Raw genomic sequence first — 27,525 nt, 5'->3', positions numbered from 1 at the left:
TTTTTTTTTTTTTTATATTTTTTTTTTTTTTTATTTATATTTTTAATTTTAAATTAAAATTATTATTATTTATAAATATTATATTATTTTTAATATTATTTAAATATTAAATTAATTAATTTATTTTTAATATATTAATATTTATAAATTTATTATATTTAAATATTTAATTTTATAATATAATAAAATAAATTATTTATTAATTATTATTCAAAATATCTTAAAGGATAAAATAGGTCAAATCGAAAATACTATCCGTACAATGGAAGTAGAGTACATGGGCAGCTATAATTATCTATTTTTAGAAAGTTTACTTTCCCAAATAATTGCACAGTTTCAATCGGTATATGATATTTTCGAAAAAATAGAAATAGTCATCACTTTTGCCAAAATAAATATCTTTCACAACTCTATGATAGAATCAAATGAGCTCTTGAAAGAAATTAGCAAAATTCCAAAATATTTAACACAAAGTAAATTGCCTTTTGTTCCACAAGCTGAAAATCTTCTACTTTTCGAAAAAATATTAGAAATTAAGAGCTATAGCAAGGAAAATCAAATTATATTTATTATTGATATACCACTAGTTAAAAAAGCTAAATATAACTATTTTCATCTTTACCCTTTACCAGTTTCCAGATATTTAATATTAAATGAGCAAAATCATGTATTTTTTAAGAAATCTTGTAAAGAAATCATTCCGGAGGAAATCCTTTGCTACGAAAGCAGTCCCATGAAATCCGACGACGATTCTCCATGTGAAATTCAACTCCTAAAGTTTTCACAAAAGCTGTCCAATTGCCAACCAGTCCCAGCGCATATAGGAAAAGAAAAATTCCAGAAGTTGGAAGACAACAAATGGATTGTTATATTCCCTAATCACACGGTAGCTGTTCAAAGATGCAGTAACAATATCGAAAACATCCCCCTCAGAGGAACCTACCTTCTGGAACTAACTCCCGATTGTGAAGTTCAAATTAAAAACAATATTTTGCGCAACTTTGATACAATGAACACTAATTTCAAAAACATTTTATTACCTAAGCTTAATCTTAATCCTAATTACTCTACTTCTAATAATGTAATTAATTTTAAGTAGTAAAAAGTGCATTTGAAAATCAAAAACAAAAAATTAACTCTATTAATTCGTATATGTATACAGACGTTAATGGCTGGATAATCACTATGTATATATTAATTTTACTTTTAATTATATTCCTCTTCATAACATTTTATAGGAATAAACTAAATTGTAAACAAAAACAGATTCCTAAAAAGCAAAACACCCAGAAGAAAAGGAAACCAGACCAGGAAAACCCAAGTGAAGAAAGAAAAATTCAACCACCAAAAGAATCCACCAGCCATCAACCCCAGAATTCTGTAGCAAACCCCAGAATTCTTTTCTAAAGGGCGAAGGAGTTATATGCAGACACCCTTAGACATTACCATTATGAGAACTACGCCCACACATGAGTTCCCGTGGAAACCCATGATCATACAGAATATATGCAAGCGCATTTATATTAAGATTATAAATACTATTGTAACCCATTTCAGTTAGCTTTATTTTTCTCTTGACTCTGTACATGTAGAAATAAAAGTCGTGATAATTTGTAAACGTGTTGTTTTTAAAAACGCTCTTTTCCCGTTCGATCATAAAATTCGCTACAGCGGACGTCACCGTGCGTGCTGTACTTGACGCGAAATATGAACGTTGAACGACACGGAGACTTTTTAAAAACAATTTTATTTCTAAAAGTAGAAACTGACAGTATAACATGCAGCAACAGAAACAATGAGATAAAGCGACTTAAAATCTAAGGTTTATATAATGCAAAAAGTACTGATGTAGCCAACCACGCAAGTGGGTAGATTTACACTGGAGAGTCAGCTCTTCTTAGGCATATAACTCCTCCCTCCTTAAGAGGCAAACATAATGGATTGTGTTTGCTCTTGTGGCTCTTCAGAGTTGGAAGTGGCAGGTCCGGGTTTTGGCTTCTGGCATCTTGGAAGCAGCTTCTTCTGGGCAACCACTAGCAAAGTTATGATTATAATAATAACAATAATCAGGGTACTGTTGATTATTGTTGAAGTCTGGATCGGTAAAACGTCGTCAATGGGATGTAGCTGGTTCGCTAGGCTCGTAGCGGCTGTTTGTAGTCCTGGATTTCTGGTAGTACCAAAGGTTTCCCTTTTACTAGTTTGATATCGTTGGAATATGTTTTTCCATCAAGCTTTATTCCGCAGTTTGCAGGAACTTGGATAAGGGTAGGTTCTTCCAGAATTATATATTGGTCGGTCGTACATTTGGTAAGGACTTGTGTGTTTTTGGTTGGGATGATTAAGAATTGTCCTTGGGTAACTTGTTCAGCTAGGGGTTGAACAAGATGCGTTTGCAGGGGTGTGCAACTTGTTGGTGGACGTTTTTCCAACAACTCAATAGTGCAACTATCCTGAGGGTAAAAGTTCTCTAGGCAGTAGAATGTTTTCTCGATTTCTGGGCATAAGCTGTCTTCAAATTGGATGCCGACTTCTTCTTGTGCCAGGTAGGGGTATTTTGGAATAATGACGGAATTGTTTTGTATGATAGGAAGTAGGTGGTGGAAAGTGGGGAAAATTGTTTCAGTTTTAATATAGGGACATGAATTGCAAAAATTATTTTATTACTTGAAAAACTTACTTGTGTTTCAAGGAATTGATAGTACGAAAGAATGTTCTTAAAATTTGGCAAAGCTCTAGGATCGTAAATAGTTTCCAAGCATTCCATCATTTCTCTGATTTCGTTTACCGAAATTACAGAATTGTGTACAGCATTAAGCTTTTTTTAATTTATTAAGTTTTGGCAATCTAAATTGATTTGAGAAATTACACCTTCGAAAGAAATATAAAGATACGTATTATTTATTTCATTTTCTATATACATTTGTAGCATGTTGATCCCTTTTTGTAACTTAATTTGGTTATTTATAAGACTAGATATTGTGGAGTTATAGTTATCAATAAGTTTCTTTGACAATGACATTTGCGAGTTTACCGTCTTGACTAAATTGTCTTTATCTTTTTGCAAACTTATTATCGCGTCAGTATAGTATTTTTCATCGTCGGCGTCAAGGGTGCCAAATAACCATTTGTTTATTTTCCCTACTATGTTGAGCAGACCTCTTTTAGTCCTGCCTGTGGGTTCAAGATTTAGCAATTTACTTTGAGTAATATTAATTAAATACTCGGTTCTGAGTATTAAGCCATGGGTTAAGCCAATAAAATTTAAGGGATGATTCGATTTTCCTTTAGAGGTTTGAGCCTTTAATTTGTTAAAATATACTTGTATATTATTTAGTTGTTGTTTTAGCAAGTGTGTGTCAATAAAATGGAGAAAGGTGTGTTTAGTGTAAATTATCTTAGATGGTCCTAATGAAATAGGAAGAATGGGGTTTTTGATAGGGGTTAGTTTAACGTCGTCGCTGTGTGTCAGTTGAAGTACCTGCGTTATCAGTAGTGTCAGTATTGGAAAGATCTTCAGGTCCATTTTTGTCCTGTAAAGATTGATTTTGTTTAGTTTTTGGTCTTCGTGCGAAGTTTTTATGATAAGTTCCCGAGTTAGTTTTTAACTTTATCGAGGACTGATCTTTTATTATAGTCTTCCTGAATTTAGGAAGGGCTTTACTTCGTAACTTAGTTCTAATATAAGGGGATTTAGACACGTCGAATTTAAGGGGTTCTTCACGACTTTCATTTCTTTTAGATATGATCCTTTCCTTAATAGCTTGGTTGTTTTCTGCTATTTTATCGTAAATCTTTTGACATTTTTCTTTATGATTTTGAACATAGTCGGAGACAATTATGTGGTCGTTAAGATCGAAAGGATTTGTATCATTTATATGACCTTTGATGATTTCGAAAGGGGTAAATTTGGTTACGCTATGAATTGAATTATTGTAACCTAGGATAGCACGTTTCATAAGTTGCTCAGTTGTGAGGCGATTTTGTTCCTCTTTAAGACAACGATAAACTTCGATTATGGAAGAATGGAATCGTTCCACAGGAGAGTTACAGTTGCTATTTTTAGCAGTAGTATAATGCAATTCTATTTTATATAATTGACAAAAGTCTTCGAAATCCTTGTTTTTGAATTCGGTTCCACGATCACATGTGATTTTAAGAAGTAAACCATGATGGGAGATGTTTAGGAAACACTCTATGATGCTTGGGCCTGTTAGGCTTTTAAGATGATAAGCTTGTCCTTATCTAGAAAAAGCGTCGATTACTGTCAAGAATGATTCGTTATTGATTTTGAACGAGTCGATGTGAATTTGTTGGAACGGTTTCGAGGTAGAAGGGGTCAGATTGAATTTTATGACGGGTGGATTCCTGTCATATTTATTCTTTTGACATATCTCGCAAAGATTAACATATTGTTCGATATCTTCAACCATTTTGGGCAAATAAAATCTAGCAGTTAGAGCACATTTCATTTCTGAAATTCCTTTATGGCAAGTCTTAGTAGTGTGATAGAGTCTAAGTTTTTCTTGCTGATCGTCCTGAGTTTCGATGTCTTCTAGGAATATCGTATTTTAAACAAACTTAAAGGAGGAGTTTACAAAGAGTTCTTGTATGGTTCTCGTAAAGGTTTAAGCTAAAGTTTCCGTTCGAAAATAGAATGCGTATAAACGTTTTGGCTCAATAAATTCTTTTAAGAATCGAATTATATTGGGAATTAGGTTATTTCTAGGGATGACTACTAGAATCCTGGTATTTTGAAATACCTGTGAGATTTGGCATTTGAGTGATTCTATATCACCTTCGGTAAGGAGAACTTGGTTTTTATACCCATTGAGTATTCTTTCAGTAAGTGGAAAATTAAAAATTGGGCTCTCAAGAGATGTATGTACAGTTTCTAAGTCTGAATTGTCCAATTCGGGATTTGGGGAGAATTGTCGTGATTGGGTCAAATCTTCGATAGTTCCTTTTGGTGAAACTCGAATGTCTTGTAATATTTTTATTTTACTCGACTTTTTAGTGCCAAGGATGGATGCTAGTTCATCGTCGTCAAGTACAGGTAGGTCGTTTGATGCTCGTAAAAATCGGTTTATTATTTCGTCTATATCGCCACATTCGTTTGCAACAGAGGAAGTATCTAGGGCATTTAAATCTATGGGTTTTTTAGTTTCTGGATTCCTTGAAAGAGCGTCGGCAGCTTGGTTTTGTTTGCCTTTTTGATATTTATTGAAATAATCAAACTCTTCGAGTTTGAGTCGCCATCGAACTAATCGACTATTTGGTTCTTTTAGGGAGAAAACCCACACTAAGGGTTTATGATCACATAGTATGGTGAATTTATGACCGAATAAATATGGTCGAAAGTATTTACAACCAAAGACTATGGCTAAAAGCTCTTTCTCAATGGTGAAATAATTTATTTCCGCTGGGTTTAAAGTACGGGAAGCATAACTAATTGGCTGTCCATTTTGAGACAATATGGCACCAATGGCGTAATTCGAAGCATCTGTTGTAAGTTCGAATGGTTTTGTAAAGTCAGGGTAGGCTAATACCGGCTCTGAAATTAAAAGGGATTTGCAAAGTTTGAAACAATCGATAAATTCTTTATTGTGGATTACTTTATTGGGTCTGTTATGGATAGGTCTTGAAAATTTAGAGAGTCAGTATTATAAATTTCATTTGAATGTTGGGGATTTTTCTCTTGTTTGTTTAATTCGACATTTTGATCAATTTCATCAAAATAGTCTTGACCATAATCTGTTTCCCCCAATTATCAGCATAATTGGTGCAATATGCGCCTTCATAATTATCAGAATATTCTCCAGAGGATTCATCAGGATATTCCTGGTGATTTATTTCCTGGAATGTGAAGTTGGGTTTTACATTTGGATTTGTTTGGAAATAGTTGCGATTTCCATACTGTGGGGGTGGTCTGAAACTTCTCATAGAAGGATTTCTAGAAGTGGTGGACATTGGTTCTGTTTTGGTCAGTCCTGCGGATTTATTTGACCGGGTTTGAAAACATTCTTTGGTTTTCCAAAAACTTGACTGTTTGTGAAGTATTTTTGGGGTATTAACTGTCTTGGGGGTGGCATGTTAACAGGGCCAGTTGGAAATTGGGAAGTTTGCATTTGTGGTGTGAAAGAGTTATGTTGATTAGCGAACTGTGGTGTTTGATAGTACTGTTGTTGATTGGGTTGTGAATTAAAGGAGTTATTGTAATTTTGTCTATTATATGACTGAGGGTTACTATTCCTAAAGTTATTATATACATTATTATTAGCATTGTGACTAGATTTTTGAAACTTATTTGTTTCGAAACTGCCATACAGCCTTTCGAAATTTTCGAACTCTTTAATATAGGCCATTGCGTCTTCAAGACTGGCGGGTCTTTTTAGATGCATATTATTTTTTTGAATGCCTGTACAGCCTGCAATAAAAGTGTTTAGAGTAGTTTTTTCATAATGTTTAATGTGGCAAAGTTTTTCATTAGTACTATAGCTAGAATCATTACCTATTTTTTGAACAATATCGCTTCTTAGAAGTTGAAGCCTATTACCAAAACTTAACAAATGTTCATTTTTGTAAGGTCTGGTTCTAACTAACTCTTGAGTTAGACAATCCAGATCTCTACGGTCTGAAAAGCATTGTATTAAAGCATCAAGTAAAGTAAACCAATCAGTTATTTCGGCGCGGTTACCGACTAAACTTTCAGCTTGTTAATTAATTTTTCTTGGATACATTCGAATATATGTTTATTTAATTCCTCGTCATTGAGGTTCCTATAACTATCAATAAAGCTTTCGCACCTACTAATAAATTTATTAAGCTTATTGCAATCACCATCGTAAGGCTTAATATTGCTTAATTTAGATCTGAAAAGATCCCAATTTACTTTGGGGGTCATTTGGTGGAGTCATTTCTATAAGTTTTTCTATTAAAAATAAATCACTGAGTGAAGTACTTAGTTCTTCTATATCGTTCATAAAAAATGATAAAATGTTCTAAAACTAAATGCGATCCATGCGCTTGAGATTAAAATTAAATACGATCAATTCGCTGAAACTATCAACTAAAATTGCATTCAATATGCTGGAAATAAAATCTATATGCGTTTAATTCGCGAAAATCCCTAAATATCCCTATAAATTCCTTAAACAGAGGGTTTATAGAGGTGAAAGGAAAAGGCACTTACTGCGTGACTTCTTCTTCCCGTGATCTCTTGAATCTGCCTACAGAGGTGTCAGGTGTAGCTGGTTCTTCTGGATTGCACTATTAGTGTTGGAAAACACTCCTAGAAGTCTTTGTTTTTCGGCACGATTTCCGTACGGTACGAAAATTTTGTAGACCGACTTTCCGGACGACTAGTGCACAATCCTACCGACTGCGCCAAATATAAACGTTGAACGACACGGAGACTTTTTAAAAACAATTTTATTTCTAAAAGTACAAACTGACAGTATAACATGCAGCAACAGAAACAATGAAATAAAGCGACTTAAAATCTAAGGTTTATATAATGCAAAAAGTACTGATGTAGCCAACCACGCAAGTGGGTAGATTTACACTGGAGAGTCAGCTCTACTTAGGCATATAACTCGCGCAACGCGACGCGAAACGTCGAGACGCTAAATGTGAGGAGAGAGACAGGTAGACGGTATGATCGGATTGACCCGAGAACGGAATTTCTATCTTTTACCAAAAAAAGTTTAACATGAGGTTTACCGATAAGATAGCAGTTTGACCATGAGTTTTTTATGCATTAGTTATTTATTAAATACACGTTTTGGATGTAATTTTTAGCTAAATATATGCAATAAATCTTAAGTCCAAATCCGCGATCGAAGTGACCAAAAATGAGGGGTAAAATTAGAATGGTGGACTGTATTTTTTATGGTGTATTTTTTAGGTGGAATGAAATATTACGACGGTTAAGACAACCCTATTAAAGTGGTGGCCTACCTTGTTGTCGCTTCTTTTTCTCTCCAATTCAAACTGCTTGTCCCACAGGTTCACCTCCGGAGGGTTATGTTAAGGAATTCTAAAAATGATGCGTCAGCGATAAGCCACGACGGTGAAGGATCGCAGCGAGGCAGAAAACAGTGACAAAAAGATATCGGCTGAAGTTTGTCGAATATTTTGTTGGCTACGAATATTTCGTTATTACAATAAATATATAAGTTATAATTAATATTACGGGAATATAAATGTTATTTTGGGAAATGATGAGTGTTTAACTTTTACTCTTACAATTCAGAAGTGGAATTATTCACGTCTACTATAGGAAAATATAAGAAAAGAAGTAGAACACGATCCTCTAGTTCATCATCTAGTGATTCGGACAGTGCTGAGAAATAAATAAAAAAATTAAAAAGGCAATTAAAACAGAGTGAAAAATTACGTAAGGAGAAAACTGTAAGTACTTATGCTAGTTTAAGTGTCGATGAGTCTTTAATACTTATATTTGATGCTTCCAATGAAAGCATGACGGCGAAAGATTGGATAACCAAAATTGATGAACTTAGCAACATTTATAATTGGGACAACAATTTAATCATAAAACTCGCGACATCTAGAATAAGGGGTAATGTTAGGAAGTGGTATGACTCACAAAAAAAAACAATGAAGGTATTATTAATGGAAATATTTCCATGCAAGATTAAGTTTGGTAAATTATTTGTTGAGGTCGCGAATTATGTGCATATGCCTAATCAAAAATTAAGCGACTATTGTTTTGAAAAACTAGCTAGGTTACAAAAGTTGGCATTACACTTGTTGTAGCGGTAAAGACGCATAAGGGGATACTGCGCCGTTCTGTCTCGAAGTTATGTTCATTACTGAACAATTAGTTTTTCCTGCGGAAAATTTATATTTCGCGTTAGAATTCATGTTTTTTTTTATTTTTGCTCTCTTTTTTTTAACTTAAAATGTGGGACATTTTAGGTGGGCGGTATGTTCCGTCAAAGCGGAATGGTTATTTATTTATATATATATTTTTTTCTTTATTGGGTCTTGTGTTTAAATATAATTAACATGAGCTTTATTGGTTTTAAATTCTAATCTTATTCTAATTACTTGCGCGGCCTTTTATCGCGTCATAGTGAGACAGCCTTATTCTTTGACCGAGAAGAGTCGCATGCATCACCAGGTAGTACTGCACGAATTTTGATGCAGTCGGAAGGAGCACAAAAACCTTGAACCAAATAGGTGGCTCTCATATACACACATATTTTTTCGCGAGTGAATTCCAAAGATATAAAGTGCCGGCACGCCTTTAAGCAAAATAACCCTCCAGAGGTGAACCTGTGGGACAAGCAGTTTGAATTGGATAGAAAAAGAAGCGACAGTAAGGTAGGCCACCACTTTAATAGGGTTGTCTTCACCGTCGTAATATTTCATTCCACCTATAAAAAATACAGTCCACTATTCTAATTTTACCCCTCAATCTCTTTTAAGATCATTCCAGAACTATGGAAATATCTGCGTTTTAAAAAACACAATTGAATAAAAAAGGGGATAGTCTAAATAACTGGTATGGTACTTTCGGTAATGTTATGTATATTATATATATTATAAAACCATAAATTAAATAAAAAGAAAAAGTTAATATAAAAAGAAATTCAGGTTGAAACCTACGTAAGAAAAACAAAAAAGAGTTTTCGGGAGATAAAAAAAATATTTTTAAACAGTAGTGGGGTATTCTTTGTATTTTAGTAGCAGCAGAAATATATTTTAGAAATTACAATACATGTCGTTTCAACATTTGTATTTCGACTACAATCAACTCTGGCGTATTACCTGAAAATTATACGCGTATACCAAAGACCTTACCATAATCCAAAGTTCGAGGTATGCCAATAATAAAAATACTAAACAGGGAAGGATAGAACAGATAGAACACCGTGCGGCACACCATACTTAACCAGGACTTACCTACCTAAATAGTGTTTAACATACACTTATAACAAAGTATAGGACAAACTCATAACTTAATAAAATGTAGTTAATCAATGTCACACGACAGGCATAAGCGTAGGTGATTTTTTAAAAATTTACTTTTTTGTAATATAACTATATGCTTATTTATTATCCTAAAATTAAAAGACGAATTAAAATTCGATACTACGAACTTATATTTTTTAAAAAACTGGTAAACAGCTATAATGCGATCAAATAAGAAAAAAACGTATATAATATGGTATGATTAAAGCAAGGGCTTAGCTCTGACTGGAATGGTAAAAGCGAAAGCATAAAAAGTAAATGAAATTGCTTATACAGCTATAAATGGACTCAACAATAATAATAGAAAGGGGTTTGTAACTCCTCCTTCTTCAGATTCAACTACACGGTCTAGCGGGGTAGTTGAATAACTTCATTTTCGGGTAAGTGTCCTGCTGGGGTACCTTCTTTATAGAAGATATCTGAGAATTCTTTACAATAATTTGGGATAGTTTTCCTTTCTTCTAAATTAAGATGGTCATTTCTAAGTTTTGAAAGGTCTTAATTTGATTCTTTTAGGGAATCGTCAAAATTATTGAAATCAATTGTTGTTATGGGATTGTTATGGGATTGCAAGAATTGTTTAATAGTTATACTAACCCGGTTTTGCTATTGTTAGACATTTAGGTATTTTACAATATTGTGAAATTTTTGGTGAGAAATGATTAGTTCGCTATTTTTTATTGTCGTCTTTGATTTAATTACTTGTTCTGATTTAGGTTTGATAGTGATAAAATTGAGTTCTGGTTTCGTTTGATGGTAATGTAGTTTTATTTTTGCATAGTGGGTAACTAAATAACCGTGTTTAAAGACTAAGTTGGCTTGTAAATCTTTTAAGTTATCTAATATCAATCAATATCAATAAAGGATTTTGTAGATCCTTAGTCAATAAGGATTCTTATATTTTATTCAGGAAAAACTATGTAAGATGGTTCACTGATATTATTAGCGGTATTTATAGATAAAATTAGAGGTTTTTTAGTCAAAGTTAAGTGTCTTCTTAGTCTATTTCCTGAAAATTGTGGCGATTCATTGACGTAGCATTACTAAATCTTTATTAAAGCAAGTTTCATCACGTCTGTCCGCAAAGTTTCTAAATGAAGTATTTTTAGCTCGTCCCAGGTAGAGACAATTTGTACGTTAACAACTAGTTTTGCATTTGCTGATAATTTACCTATCAAGCTGCTTAATATGTAAATGTTTTGAAAATTAGCAACATTCGTAGCATCATAGAATAGTTCAATATACAGATATCAAGATATCGATTAGGCTCAGATGGATTATTACCATCGAACTGTGAAACACAGTTTGAATATTCTGTTTTAAATTGTGCCATTTTGTATTCTAAAAATTGATTTTCTTTTATATCTAAACCTTTAAAAATTAAACTTTGAGTATTTTCTATTTGTTTAAGATTTTTGTTAAGTGCGGAAATATTTAAGTTAAGTTCTAGTTTTTTTGATTTTTTACAAATTTATTATCATTTAACAGTTCATTAGATTCACATTCAGAGCAAGCTGAAGGTTTTATTTGTAAATTCTTTAAATAGGAACTTAAATCCTCAATAGACATTGATTAACAATAAAGTTATTAATGTTTGCACTTACATAAATAAGGCGGCAACTGCCATTCTATGGGAAGAGAAGACTGGGTGGCAATGATGTCCAATTCCAAGTTCTAACACTCGCGAAACTGGTCAATGTAGTAGCAATCTCCAATCAATGCATGGATACCCAGGATGCACGATGCATTTTAACGGAATTACCACTTAAAACGAAATTAGCTATTGGCCTTTAGCGAGAAGTCCAATGTTCATTCGGAAAACTCTCGACCGATGTTCGATTACCAATTAATCGTAAATGAACAATCAATATACGAATATTGATTTTTGGCAGTCCTACCGACTGCGCCAATTAAAATTCGAAATTACGAATTTATATTAAAAAAAAATTATTTCGTAAATAGCTACACTGCAAGCAAATAAGAAAAATACGTATGTAATACGGTTTGTTTAAAATAAGATCTGATTGAATTGGTAAGCTAAAAGCGAAAGCATAAAAAGTAAATGAAATTGCTTATACAACTAAAAATGGACTTAATGGAATAGGTGTCAGTATTTTGGATTGTTAAAAAGAGTTTAAATTAAATTATAAATACTCATACAGGATGCAAAAAAAATGATGGCTAGATTTGTAATATTTACGTTAAGTACAAGTCACTGATAATAAATCCTAATAACCTGAAGTTATACCATAGGTTATGTTCATAAAATAGCTTAGGTTAGGTTAGATTTAATATAAGTGGTCAGTTGAGTCAGATATACACCTATTAGGGTTTTTAAGTCCTGCTTATATAATCTCCTAATTAAATTTTCCTTCGTCATCATGAATGCTTTTGTATGTATTTTATTGGTAATTTATTCCAGTATTATTTGGATTTTCCTTCCGTTTTGCTGCACATTATAACTTTTATGTTGCCTTGTATGCAATGTCTAGAGATTGTTCTAGATCTATAATATAAAGTCTTTTATAACAAAGGGTTTCTTTCGATTCCGGTATATTATGTTATGGGTAATGTAACGTTACTTCCTTTATCATACCTAGGGCTTCTTTGCAGTTTTACGCGGCCCTAGATGTGCGTGTATTGTCTAGCGCTGTTAGTGCTGCCTGACTATCTGAGTAGATATTAATGTTTTTGTCTTTCAGTAGCTTTTTTGCCAGCTACTTTGCACAAATTTCTTCCATAGCGTTTTCCACCAGAAATATCTTTGCGTGTTTGCCAAAATTGATTACTAGCTCCACTCTTGGATTGCACCCGTATAAATCAACCCTAATCGCTGAATTAGTCTTGAAGCCGACAGTGTATATACGAATGTCGACTTTTTCCAGCAACACTCTGCTATGTTTTGATGTTTCCCGGTCAGGTATAATGACCGTGAAGGATTTAGAGTATGCTATTTTTCTTGACATGGTATCAGAAGATATTCCTAAAGTGTTGTCGCTAAAAGATACTCAAGAAATTGGGCCGGCAAGAATATGAGGCTGGTTAATATGCTAAGCCAACTTGCTCGGTCGGCTATTTAGATCAGAAGAATCGTATAACCTGTTGCATTAATATCCTAAATGTAGATCTAACAAAACTCAATAAATGACAATTTAAATTATCATAATAATATATTATTGGATATTTTTAAATATTCCTTGAGAAAAATGTCCTCTTAATAATTGTGTATAATGTAAGATTATAAAACTTAAGAATATGTCGACATAACTAATTACTTTTTTCAGGAAAAATTTGATTTGAGTACAGGGATCCAACTAACTAGTTCTATGATATTTGAGATAATCATGCTTTCTCTCCTGTGAAAAGATAAATTTTCATCAGAAACTCTTGATGCCCAGAACAGTTGTATTCATATTTGTAAATTATTTTCATGTAAAATCTTTATAAATATTATATACTTTAGGATCATTAAGTAAAAGTTCTTGACCTGGCATCTTATAATATAGATACCGCCATACCGATAGATAGTACCGTGTAATAAGATCGATTTTTTTCCCAGTAGACCACAAGCTCTAGGAATACCAAAAATAAAAAATGTTTATACCAGTATAGAAATACATATTATGTACAGGTTGGGGAATCGATCATTACGCATAAAGAGATGCTTAAAGGCGAAATAAGGCAGCGCGCACGCGTGCATTTCATACGCTTTGCTGCTCGCCTGCTACGTCTTTGTTTTTCAGTACAACCTTAGTGAGCAGCTGACTTTGAAAGGAGTAATAGTATTATTTGCAATATAATTTCGCAACAATCTTTCGGACAAATCTAAAGAAAATGGTTAGAAAGAGTTTTTGTTAGAATTTTTTTTTACCATAACCTCAATATAAGCAGGACAGCTGTCTTGTCGAAAATAGATCGATCCCAGATCTAAATCAAGGAAAACTTGAATGGTAGGAGGAATTTAGGTTTTGCAGCAACTCAAGGTATTTTTGTACCATCAATAAAAATTAACTCTATATTATGATCGCCCAACCATTCAATTTTTAAGGATACTGTGTACGGAATTGATAACTTCTGTGCTCATTTTCCTGAGACCAATATCGAACACCGAACGGATTGTGTTTCCCATGTTGTGAAAAAAAAAAGATTAATCTGAAAACACAATATTTCGTTAAAAAAAAATAATTTTTACTTACCTTTTTCATCATAGATTCAGAAAATTCTATTGTTTGCCACTCGTCGTTGGAAATATCTCTTGGGTTTTGGAATATTTGAAACATTTACATCTATGTTTTTTTTAAATACTGGAACAGTTTTATGGTCCATATTCAGTTCCTCTCCAACACTTCTACTTTAATATTTCTTCCAGTGATTCTTGCTCCTGGCCATTTAATTCCTGGCTTTAATGTACCATGTTCCATTCCTGGCTTTAATGTACCATTTGTCTTAAAATTTGAAACAACATTTAAAATTGTTTTTTGCTCAAGGAATCGCTCTATTTTCAAATGTATTAGGAAACAAATCACTACATTGTACTGGCAAATTGCCTCTATAAAACCATTTAATAATTTGAACTCTTTCGGAAGGAGTATAAACAGCCATAATAAATTAAAAAAAAAATAATAGCGCGTTGAAAAAAAATAAAAGCGGTGTTGTCACTATTTTGGACAAAGTATAATCTTCAATCCCTCAGCCTGTATGTACATTAACGTTTACTCTCCTATATTAACGTTTCTCTCTGTACCGAGTGTATTGGTTGCTCCCAAACTTTGCCGACTTTTCGTCGAGCGCTTATCAATTAATCGATTGATTCCATTTTACTTTTAATGCTAAGCTATGCGTTTATTCAATTTCTTCGTACAATTTCTAGCTGGTCGCGCGCAGATGCATGTTTTTAAAAATATGAATTTATAAGATCGGCAAAAAAAATTATTATATGGTATTAATTCGATAGTTCCTCATTAGATATATTTGGCAGGTTTGATTCAAAAATCGATTATTTCCAGTAAAAACTACTGTTTTGGAAATTATCTATAAGTTTTAAAAATATGGATCTTAACAATAATATGGAATATGTGCCTTTTGAAGAACTTAATATTCATCACCGAATAGTTAGGAATACTTTAAATCATAATAAATTTAAATGATATAAGGTGCAAACAACCTAAGAAATTTTTTTTTAAAGAACGAACCAATGCAAATGGTACACTACTGAGTCTGCCTTATCGCTTTATGAACATCACACAATCCATCTGTTACGATAGGTTACCCAACAGAAAATACGAATTTAAATCTTGCAATTAAGCGCAGTACTTGTATGAGCTGGCATTTTAGGAAGCGCGAATATCGGTCCTGTTTTATTGGTCAGAACCTAAAAGGAGAAAATTGTCTAAATATTTCAAAGGAACAAATTATTTTTACTCCTCGGCTCATAAATATCACTTTGAATAAAATGTGGTATCAGAAATATAGTTGTCCTGCTCATAATGCAAACATAGTTGGCAACTTTTGAGAAGCTGCCTTTATTAATCCCATTATTAGCAGAAGGGGTTTGATTAAATGGACTAGATTTTCCGACTTATCTCTAAATGATTTTATCTTTTGGAGTTCTATCATGGAGAAAATTTATAGGCAGAGTCATGAACGTGCCTCTTATTTGGACAAACCTCGACCAAAGGTGCGTGAAGTACTGAATAATATTCCAGTCGAAATATTGCAGAACACTCTGGAGAGTTTAATGACAGGCTCGGATATTGTTTATCATAAGCCGGCGGTATTTTTGAACATCTTAATAAATAAACTCTTTTAAAGGATGAAATTATATTTTGCATTCCTATTAGAATTATTTTTATTTAAAAATTATCTTACTTAAAAATTATCAACGAAACGAAAACCTGTTTTAGAGTGTTGCGTACTAAACTAGTTTAGGCTATTTTCTATGCCTAGTTCGTTCTCTGTTCTTTATCTAATAAACCTAATACCATCGCATTTTCAAGAAAAATATTTTCAGAGTAGGCAGAGTCTACATATACTACAAATACGACCCAGAAGACTATAGCGGTAATGGTAATATACCAATACACTAAAAAAAATCATACCAGACAAACAATTAATACACAATAGACCAGTCATTCTTTTTATAGACAGACAAGAAGGTAGCACGTATTGACGAAACCATAACATGCGACCACAACATAAATGAAGCGTGAGCAGAAAAAAGTATGGAATTACATAGATCTCTCTCATGAAATCAAAGATACCTATCAACTTAAAGAAGTAACTCTGGTTGATGTGAGGCTTACCTGAAAAACGAAAAAGACAAACTTCAAGAACCTCAAGTTGAAGTTCATATCGACAACAATGAAAAACTTCAATTCAGATCTCTCACAGAATTTAGAAGGGCAATAACAGAGTTTGGCGATACAAACCCTTTAGCAAGATCGGCACTTCCTAGAGTAAACTTCGCAAATTAGCAATGCTTCTTGATTTTAAGAATTCTAATATTATTTTATCTTGCTGTATTCTTACAGCTACAACATTCGAGTAATTACACCAAAAGAACTACAGTAGAGCTACTGCAGTTAAAAGTTAAGTTAAAAAACAAATCGACAAACGACAAAAATGCTAAACATATAACCAAATTGAGCACGAATCGTTTACGGTTAAAAAAGTTTCTGACATTACCAAGCAACTACATAACTAAAAGTAACCTGGTCCCGATAAAGGCACACTATCTATAAAGTAGTTCCTTGCATTAACATGCAACAGAAATTCAGAAGTGACTGTATACTCATCGTCAAATCTAAAATGTTTTAAAAATCGGCGCTAGCCTCTTTTTAAATTATTAATGTGAATTTGATTAGTAGTAATGATACCATAATAGGAAAGCGTATTCAATTTTAAATTTAATGCATGTGTAATTTAAGCCTTGAAGTAATTAAAAACATCGATCATTTCGAATCTATAATAATAAAATCAAAGGACAGGGAATATTCTGTTACAGGAATAACGTAAAAAGAAAAGTGCAAATACTAGTATCAAAACTATTTTAATGTAACTTGTCATATTGCATTGAATTTATTGACATTTAAAGATAGTCCATTACTGTTACACCACTCAGTCATTTTATTAATAAAGCCATGAAGCTCTTTTTGAACTTCATGGCAATTTAACGTTCTTATAGATTAAAAGATACACATATAAAAATCTTTGCACCATCTGCATAAAAAAGCATCCTTGGGCGGCCCTTGAAGTTATAATTTTAAGTCACAAGTAGAGTTAAGCATTGCTTTGTTCCATTTAATAATATTTATGCCGTTTGCTGCGCTAGACATCTTATATGGCCATTATAACTCAAATATATCCAATTTTCAAAAACGACATGATTTTGATGCAACAATCTGTCGTTTGTACTTTTTTTTGCGGAAAATATATTAACAGGTGAGATGCATATAGAAAGTTAATATATAGGTCGGGGAATTGAAGATTACGCATTATCCAAAATAATGGCAACATTCCTTTTTGACGTTACACTGTTGGGCTTTAAAGCGCTACTTTTTTCTCAACTCATTATGGCTGTTTATACTCCTTCCGAAAGAGTTCAAATTATTAAATGGTTTTATGGCAACTCGGCAGTAAAATGTAGTGCAAGAACCTTCGAAAGGGTCCAGAAGCAAGAACGACTGGAAGAAATGGTTTGTAGCGTACACGTGGATTTAACGCGATCAAACAGAAATATTGGAGAGCAACTGTGCATGGCTCATAAGACTAATGTCAGTATTTAGAAAAAACACATTTCCAATTTTCCAAAACTTACGAGATATTTCCTAAAGACCAGTGGCAATGAAAGAGAGTTTGTAAAACCATAATGGAAAAGGGAATTGAAAATGGATTTTTTTTTAAATATTTTTAGATAATTCTTTTTTCTTATTACACGAGAAACACAATCCTTTTATTGTTTAATATTAGTCTCGGGAAAATGAGCACTGAACTTTTCAATTCGGTACTCAGTATCCTCAAAAATTGAATGTTTGATCTGGAATTTTGAGCATAAAGGTAAAGGCACCGTCCTTCTCGTTATGGTAAAATAATTATTAACACATATTTCTCCTAACCACCTTATTAGTGGGAATATCAAATGATTTACCAGATCTTTACATTTGTCCCCAAATGAGTTTTATTTTTGAAATTATCTTATACGAATTTAGTAAGCCAACAAATTTAGAGAACTTGCGAAAGAAAACGTATTTGACGTACATAATGACTTTTATGATAGATTAGGTTATTGTTTAACGAAAGAAGGAAATCTGAGCTTTTTATTTAAATAATAAATTTGTGCTAAATTAATTTTTAGGACTTTTTTTTGTATAATTTTTACATTTTTCTACTTTTATCAGAGTTAATATTTAATTTTTATTTGAATAACGTTTTAATTTTTATACACAGCATAATAAACATTGTGAGATTACGATTATATGTAGTTTGTACACCGCATATATGTAAAGCTTGCATCAGAAAAATGTTCTAGATATATCCGAGTAATATTTTGCGAAATTTTATTGCAAGTAATACAGAGACCCCTATCAAAGTCATACGTGAGAAGCGGAATGAACGAAACTCGCGTTACCATATTTTGCCTTTAAGCACATCTCTATGCGTTCATCAATTCCTCAACCTGTATAGTACCGCATATGTATATAGTATATGTTATAGAGTGTTTTTATATTTAAAATACGTACAAAGTTAAAACTGGTATTTAAAATAGGTTATGTTAAACATCGGTGGAATAAATGGCCTATAAAGCAAGGATAAATCGATCTTTTTTTCGCTTTAATATTTTAGGATTTAAAATAACAGATTCAAAGACCATGGAAAATAAGAGAAGTGCAGATTGTCCTAATAATTAAAACAGGAACAGGAGGAATTCGGAGTAATATGATCGAGAACATTAAGCGACTGCAAATAAACGTCTAGAAATTGATGCAAAAACCAGCTCTGCTATCCACATGACCCATGATCCGAAAGGAATTTCTAGTGTATTCTAGTTCCTGAGCCAATTATAATATCTACTTCGCTTTAGGTTTATTGTTAGTCAACTTACTATATAACCTTAGGTCCCCCACAAGTGATATCTTATACAGGGTGTCCGGAAAGTCAACGATAATACTGAAGGGGCTGATGGAGCAACTCATAAGCACCCAGAAAAACATAAAATGACCTTAGTAAAAAATCGATGGTTTTCGAGATATTGGCACTTTAGTGGAAGTCACCAAAATCCTACTCTTGGATCAGATTTTTGATTGTCACGCCTTAAAAAAAGATATTTTTTAGAATCTCTTTTTAGCTATGCAACATTGAATAGCCATTTTACTGATCAAAGACAAACATTAAACTAAACGGCCAAAAAATTCAATAAGAAATCTATTCTAAAATAAAGTATTACTTATTTTTATTTTTTAAACTTTGAATTTGACCGCTCATACTGGACCGAAAAATTGTACGGCAACCCGGCTAATACCTAAAAAAGTTTGCTCATTTAATTTAATTTTAAAATTACCCAATATGTCTTAAAAATGCTTTACTGTTATTGTGATAGAGTGAAAGATAAACCTAATCTACCTTATGAAAAAAATAAAACAAATTTATAATTATGTTATGTTCAAAAAATATTTTTATTTTACTTAAAAAAATTAAAAATCAAATAATATGTTCGAACTGTCTACTATAAATGCAAATGCAGGCGTGGCATCTTTTAATAAATGACCTATTGATCCATCTTGCATTCCTGGCAGCGTTAAGATCTTGGGCTGCATCATTTATTCGCTGCCGTAATTCAGCAATATTATTTATTGGTCTTGCATAAACCTTTTCTTTTATGCAACCCCAGTAAAAGAAATCGAGGGGGTTTAGGTCTGGAGACCTGGGAGGCCATAAAACTGGACCAAGTCGGCCGATCCATCTGTTATCGTCAAACATACCCCGATTGGTTTAAATACCGACGAACTTCATGGGCATAATGTGCCGGGCAACCATCATTTTGGAACCACATTATTCGGCGACTGGCCAAAGGAACATCTTCTAAAAGAATTGGTAGATTGTTTCGAAAAAAATCTAAATAAGCCTGCCAGTTCAAATTTTCTGGTAATTCGAATGGGCCGTTCGTCCGTTCAAGATACCGGTCCACAAGTTTACTTTAAATCGGTACTGTGGCCTTTCTTCTCGAATAGAGTGGGGATTTTCCAACGCATAAGTGTGCAAATTGTACATGTTCATAAAGCCATCCTTTTTGAATGTACACTCATCCGACCACAGTATATTATTTAAAAAATTCGGATCCTCTTGATTTTTTGCCACATTCTGCGGCAAAATTGTAGGCGTGGTTCGTAGTCTCGAGGCAGTAGGCTTTGCACTCGTTGAACATGATAAGGGTGATATTGAAATCGCCTAGTGATGTCGTTTACTACCGATTTCGGTATCCCTGTTCTTCTTTCGATTGCTCGTGTCGAAGTAGTCGGATCATTTTCCATTTCTTCTAAAACTTGATCAACATAATCAATACGAGGTCTTCCCTCTTGAACAGGAGCATGAGACATTCTGCCTTCGGAATATAAGCGATGAACATTAATAAATACACGATAGTCAGGATATCGGGCCAAATTCGGATATCTTTCTTGATAAAGATTAGATGCTACTAGAGCATTTCCTCTGCATTCACCATAAATGAGATGCATGTTTGCATATTCTTGGGCGGTATACGGTAAGGTCATAATAAATGAGTAACCAATAAAACAAACAGCTCAAAGAACACAGTCCACAGGAAAATGAACTCAAAAACAAATCCAAAGCAAAAGGTAACAGAAACGTTAGGATACAAGCAAAAAAGTAGTTAGTTCACGGAATACTGTAAACAAACTAAATTCCGAAAATGTTTGTTGTTTATTGCTATGGTGATAAGAATTACCTTCGCTCTTGATTCTTTAAATTTTTAAGTTAAATAAAAACATTTTAAACATACCTTAAAAATTTGTTTAATTTTTTTACAATGATATCATAAGGTGAATTAGGGTTATTTTTTACTATAACACAATAATAGTAAACTGTTAAAAAAAATTTAGGTAATTTTAAAAAGTAGATTAAATGAGCAAAGTTTTTAAGGTATTAGCCAGGTTGCCGTACAATTTTTTTGGTCCAGTATGAGCGGTCAAATTCAAAGTTAAAAAAATAAAAATAAGTAATACTTTATTTTAGAATAGATTTCTTATTAAATTTTTTGGCCGTTTAGTTTAATGTTTGTCTTTAATCAGTAAAATGGCTATTCAGTGTTGCATAGCTAAAAAGAGATTCTAAAAAATATCTATTTTTAACGCGTGACAATCGAAAATCTGATCCAAGAGTAGGATTTTGGTGATTTCCATTAAAGTGCCAATATCTCGAAAACCATCGATTTTTTACTAAGGTCATTTTATGTTTTTCTGGGTGCTTATGAGTTGCTCCATCAGCCCCTTCAGTATTATCGTTGACTTTTCGGACACCCTATATATCTAGAATCAGTACATGTGCCTCTTAATTTAGGTGGGGTGTGACGCTGTTTGGCATGTAATCTGTATAATACTCATACGGGATACTAAGGAGGCGGACTCCTGTCATGCAACAGCTCAACTTTAATGACAAGAACAAGAACCATATGAAGGCCATACACCAACAAACGTTTGAAAAACGTCTATGAATGAATCAATACTGTATTTTTTATAAGGTAACAAACTTTGGATGACCGATGATCATTAATAGCTCTTAGCGTAGCTTGCTTTATGGACTATTTCTCTCTTTCTCAAGATCTGTCCCCTGGTCTCCCTCAGGAAGAGTTATCCCAAGAGAATATGGCCAAGTTTCTATTCTTTTCTATTCTTAATTTTTACCCATACCATATTGTTTCGTCTATTAAGGGACACGGTCGTAAATTTCTTCTACGATTTTTTATGCAGCATCACTCGGTCTGGCTACTCGTGTGAATAGTCAAATTACGAGACAGTTTTACCACTAACCAATTGGCTAGTGGTAAAACTGTCTTTTTGGAGTGATCATCATCAAAAGTTCCAACTCCATAGGACTATGGTGTAAATAGATTGTGCTGACCACCGGCTTGGAGTAAAAGGTATGTAGGAAAGGCATTTAAAGGAAAGGAGAGGACAGAGAACAACCACGTATTGATAAAGGAAAATGCTGAGGCTCTTATTACGGAGTCAATATTAAGCTTTTATTATCCTATAGAATATTTAATACAATCTTTCTGCTCACCAAGGACAATATGTTCGAATGTTCGTATATCCTCTGGGTAATTCAGGCGGCAGTTACATACTATTTTCTGTAGTATTTTATTTTTCTAGTCGTTTCTCCCAATTTGGTGTTTGGTATAAGATATTGATAAAAACGTTTTGTTATTTGCAAGATAGAGGGGAGATAAACTATATAGAGAGCTCAAGTAAGCTCTTCCTTCTTTCTTTACGTAGAGTACCGGACTTCTAGTATTCTTATTATAGATGATTTAGGATGTAGGTTCTATTTGGTCATCATAACTCTGGTAGCTTATTAGAATTGATAATATTACGTATAATAAGGTTTGTATTATGTTATAATATATTTATAATATTAGATTGCTATTTTTCTTACTAGATTTTAACGTGTTTTAACGCCGTTTATTTTATAATCAAATACTGTTTATGTCTTATGTTATATTGTCTCTTAGTTTTATATTGAGGTATACATAATTTTTCTTTACTGGACATTTTATATGGTATATAAATAGCCACTTAAAGGCCTTTTATAGCCCATTATTCTAGGCCCGCTGGGCTAACATAGGATTAAAAAAAAATACGGCCTGCTAAAGACCTGCCAATATACGCAGGATACAAGTCAGGAAATAAACTTAGTTAAGGTTTATAAATCCATGTCTGTTTGTACCTTGGTGTGGCGTATAATAGTAGACTCTCTTCCCGGAACCCGCTTGGCGGCGAAAGAAAATTTGGTTATACATTTTTTTAATATTTAAATTAAGGATAATTAAATTAACTTAAAGATGCTGACATTATAAGATGACCAAGAGGTTCCTGTAAATAGAAAATATGAGAAAATAAATGAACATAATATAATCAGGTGTTATATATCATAAAATAATAGAATCAAATTGGTCAAAGCAAATAATAATATATAAGACATACGTTTTCTAAGCTACATCCTAGCCTTATATTTTTAAGAATAAGTTTTGCGTAGTTGGATGGTTGCCAAAACGTTGCTAATTTCAGAGTTAGCCAGTTGCGACATTTACCCACTTTAACATTTAAATTATTACGTCATAATTCCCTGATAGGTTGCCGGTCCTTAGATCCCTATCTTAATTATTAATTATACTTTATAACTAGATTAAATCAAACATATTTTTTTCCAATTCGTATTTTTTAGTTCTCATTATAGAAAGGCAACACAATTTGATTATTATAAAAATTTGATCCTTAACAACAATTATTAATCTTATTTATTTTATTAACGTTGAATATTTTGTTTCAGAAATTTTAAGTGGCGTGTGTTTTAACAACAATAACAACAAGAAAGAGGATGACCGAAAAAATAAAGGTACTCAGTTTTCCAATTTTAATATGCTTATTCATTATGAATTTAATTTGCTTTTTTAGCATGACGTGATTTAACGATTTACTAGGAAATATGCTTTTAGCTTCTAGAAAATATTCTAATTAGGAAAATATGCTTTATATAATTAATATAGCTCCGACTGGTTGTCTGACTTATTTAGCTGCCCAATAAATGTAACAAGCATATACCCTTCACGTCATTAGGGTTATCAAAAGGATAATAATGTTTATTCATTAATACCTTTTTTCAAATAAGTACTACGATATTTTAACTCAAAATTACAAGAAAAGTAAATCTTATTTTAAATTTAAAGGTAACCTTCAAAATTATTTTCAGCAATTTATCTTTTGTCTTACTGTTTAATTTACAATTATCTATATTTTTTAGGAAAACGATTACTTTGTCTACTCGAAAGTATTTAATAATATTACTTGATAGAGTGTATGATGTCTTAAATTTAAATTGACAGCTGAATATGAAATCCTAAATTTTAAAATTCTCATTAGAAAATATGAATTACTGTAACAAATAAATGCATTGTCATTTTTACTACATTACAGAATATACATATATTTATATAAATAATAATAAACATATAACTCAAATACCATTGCGCAGTACAAATACCAATAAAAAATATACCGGAAGTAATTTTGCTTAGCTTGCTAAGCTTGCTTGCTTTAGTTATAATATTGTAAAAATTTATTATATTTCTTATTAAGCTTGTTAGTTCTGGAGAAACTAATAATGCCACGATAATTTTTAGCATATATTTTATAAACTCTTTTTAAAGGAATACTTCTAATCTTCAATCACTCTGTATAATTAACAAACTGTATGCTGTAAACTAGAAACCTATACGTACATGTCAAGGGTTTGGTTTACCGACGTATTTCTTAGTGTACCGCATTTGGTGAGTTATAACATTAATCACTAACATTCTGATATTCTTCGATGAGCCAGATACCCTGTTAGTGATTTGTTCTATTTGATAATCAAAGTAGTTAACATTAAATTTTAATAAAACAAATCTACTATGTGATAAAAATGGGATTAAGTTGTAGATTGAAAACTACTTATAAAATTTCGCACACGTGTTTCAATTATTAAGAATATTTAGTGATAAGAACAAATAAGAAGAGAAAACATCCTTTATTACGTTTTTGGAGTATCTCTACGAAAAGAATAATTAAATATTTCTCTTTATTGTTCACTCTAAGATGGAACGATCACCAATTGAAGGAACTTGTAAGAGGTATTTTCAAATTCTTAATTGTCAAATTATAATGAGATGGGGTTTTGCAAAATTGCTGAAATGAGTATAGGCAACATGGATGAAGGGAGGGGTCTGAAAACTTTGACTTGACAGAGCAAAAAGATGGATAGTAACATTTTTTCGGAGATACGTTTCATTGTTCTGTAAGGGCTTATTTCATATCGCCGAAGGTTAATATTCTCTCTAACCAATCTTCATAGTACCTCTAGGTTCAAATGATGCAATACACGAAACCCGTGAATCAGTCTAGGAAATTAAATTCCTTAGTAAAGCTAACTGAATACGTAATGATACAATAAAGGAGTGTTTTTCTTCATCATATATTATATATTGATCATATATTAGAAGGCTACATAATGTTTGAACAAAATAATACCCCATACCGCAGCGGTAGTATTATATGTAAATTATTTAAGATATATCATTCAACGAATTTTTCGCCCATAATAGGGAGAAGATTAGTAATGTTTTTGTAAATTTAGTAAATTTAGTAAACCTTCCATTAAACTAAGAACATCTGCGTGATGCGCTACCATACTAGATCTCCTCACCAGAAAGAAATATATTCAGATAAGTTCATTCAGTGAAGCGGCAATACGTTATTGCTTTTTGCTAAGAAAAAATGCTAAATTTTCAATGAAAATCTACTTGATCTTATCCCAATATAAATATATAACAAAAAAATGAAACGTAACAAGAGTAGAAACTTTAAAGCGTGTAGAAAGTTTGTATTTATAACCTTTTTGGAACTCTTTCTGTTACAGGTTTCCAGTTTGTCATAATATTCATCATGAATGATAAAAATGATAGATGAAGAAATTATCTTAGTGACATCCATTACCATATCTTAGTGACAGCCATTACCCGTAGCACCTTATTTACCATGTTAATGTAGAGCAATATGAAGAAAATATTTATTTCAACTTACCTATATCCATGGGCGTCCAACTCAGGTATTGGATGAGGAAATCAATATATTAGCTTGCAATAATAAATCACAAGCTAAAAAAAAAAGGATTGCATTTTCCAACCCGACTTACTAGAGTTAAGAACGTAAGGCGTATGACGTTTACGCTCTCAGTAGTAAGCGCAATTATGGAATCGGTGAATCTTGATACTCTGCTGCTTGTAAAAGGATAAAAAAGAAGTAGCAGTTGGTTATTTTAATAGTGTTTGGAAAAAATATATGATGGGTAGTCTGGGAACATATTCACATAGTCACATATTCAAAAGCTATTTGAGAAATTCTTTATTGTCATTTTTTAGATGTTTTTAATAATTTTTTTTGGCTGAAGTCTTAGACCCTATTTACTACATCAACTAACATCAATAACCCTGCGCATACAGGAAATAATATAAGTTAACTGTAAACCTTGCCTTTAAACTTGTCTAGTTTGTTTTTTTTGTTTCTTGCTTTTATTTTGACCTACCGATGCATACATCTTTTAATCTCAACCAAAATTAATGAAAAACGTATGACAGAGAAGCGATAGGATCGTGAATTTTTTTTCCTCCTAAAAGTTTTTTCACTTAAATATATTAAATGCTAAACATTATATTTGATAGACAGGAATACAAAAGCTATAAATAATTTAACAATATACTTAGAATTTTCTCGAGGAGGAAAAAAAAGCTCAGATGTATCCAGAAGTTTTTTAATAAAACTTAAGACTTTAACTATTTAAAGCTTAACAATAATATGCCCTAATTTGAAATTAATATGATAAGCATTTTATTTAGTTTGGCAGTTTAGATACTTCACGACATTTTCTTTATTGAAAAACATGTCTCGTACATGCGCAAATTAAAAAAATATATTTCTTTAATCTTCGATTTCTACATACCAGATACTGTTGCTTTTCTGTTATTGGTTTAATTTTATTTAATAAATCGCAACTCGTGTTTTTAAAAAATGAATTTATTAAACACAAGAATACAATTTAGGTACAATGTTGCAAAGCTTACTTATGACTGCGCTAAGATGACTAACTACTCCTCTTTCACATCCTCTATATATATATATACTTCTAAATGCTGAATAAGCTGTAACGATTATTAAACTAAACTTATATTAAGCATAAGTGGCCATATAATTCCTCCCTTCCTTAAGTCTGAGAAAATTGGGGATTTTCGAGGGGTTTCAACTCTATGTCCACTTTTACATTTTCTGTTTTGTCTTTTTTATAGAAATACATACTTATGACTAATACAAGGATAATAATAATAATAATTACCAAAGTAATCGATAATCCGGATGTTATAGTGCACAAGTGCGTATATGTGTATAAGTGCTGTAAAGGATGAACTACCAATTTTTGAACGTCCAAATCCTCTTTAATGTTTTCAAGATTTGTTTCTTTTAAGTTTAGAGGTTCGATATTTTGAACTAATCGCTCATCTATATTAATCGAAGGAAGTTTTAATCTTAGATTGATTATCTCTGGTCTCTGTGAGTCAAAAATTTTATCATCTATTTTTACTTTAGAATTGAGGGTATAAGTAAGGTTGCTTTACTTATAGTTTCGATACTGTATTGACTGGGACATTCAAAATAGATGTCCTTCTCAGAACGCGGAATTACTATGATTGAATTATCATTTAACTGT

The 27,525-nt window shown here is 32.2% G+C and overlaps 1 protein-coding gene across 4 annotated transcripts in view; it reads left to right on the top strand.

The window, feature by feature from the left end:
* The window catches only part of LOC126748841 (nuclear factor 1 X-type), a 177,060-nt gene that overhangs the window by 59,571 nt on the left and 89,964 nt on the right, over positions 1-27,525 (top strand). For 3 of the 4 annotated variants that reach the window (XM_050458337.1, XM_050458339.1, XM_050458340.1), the window contains exon 4: positions 23,560-23,625. The exons of the other annotated variant lie outside the window; for it this stretch is intronic. In XM_050458337.1, the coding sequence (XP_050314294.1) occupies positions 23,560-23,625 (66 nt within the window). The remainder of the gene's footprint in view (positions 1-23,559; positions 23,626-27,525) is intronic. 4 annotated transcript variants of the gene reach the window in all.

This window comes from Anthonomus grandis, chromosome 22 (genome assembly GCF_022605725.1).
Source record: "Anthonomus grandis grandis chromosome 22, icAntGran1.3, whole genome shotgun sequence".
In the NCBI taxonomy this organism is placed as follows: Eukaryota; Metazoa; Arthropoda; class Insecta; order Coleoptera; family Curculionidae; genus Anthonomus; species Anthonomus grandis.
The sequence above is the reverse complement of the archived record's forward strand: the minus strand, read 5'-3'. Positions and strand labels throughout refer to the sequence as shown.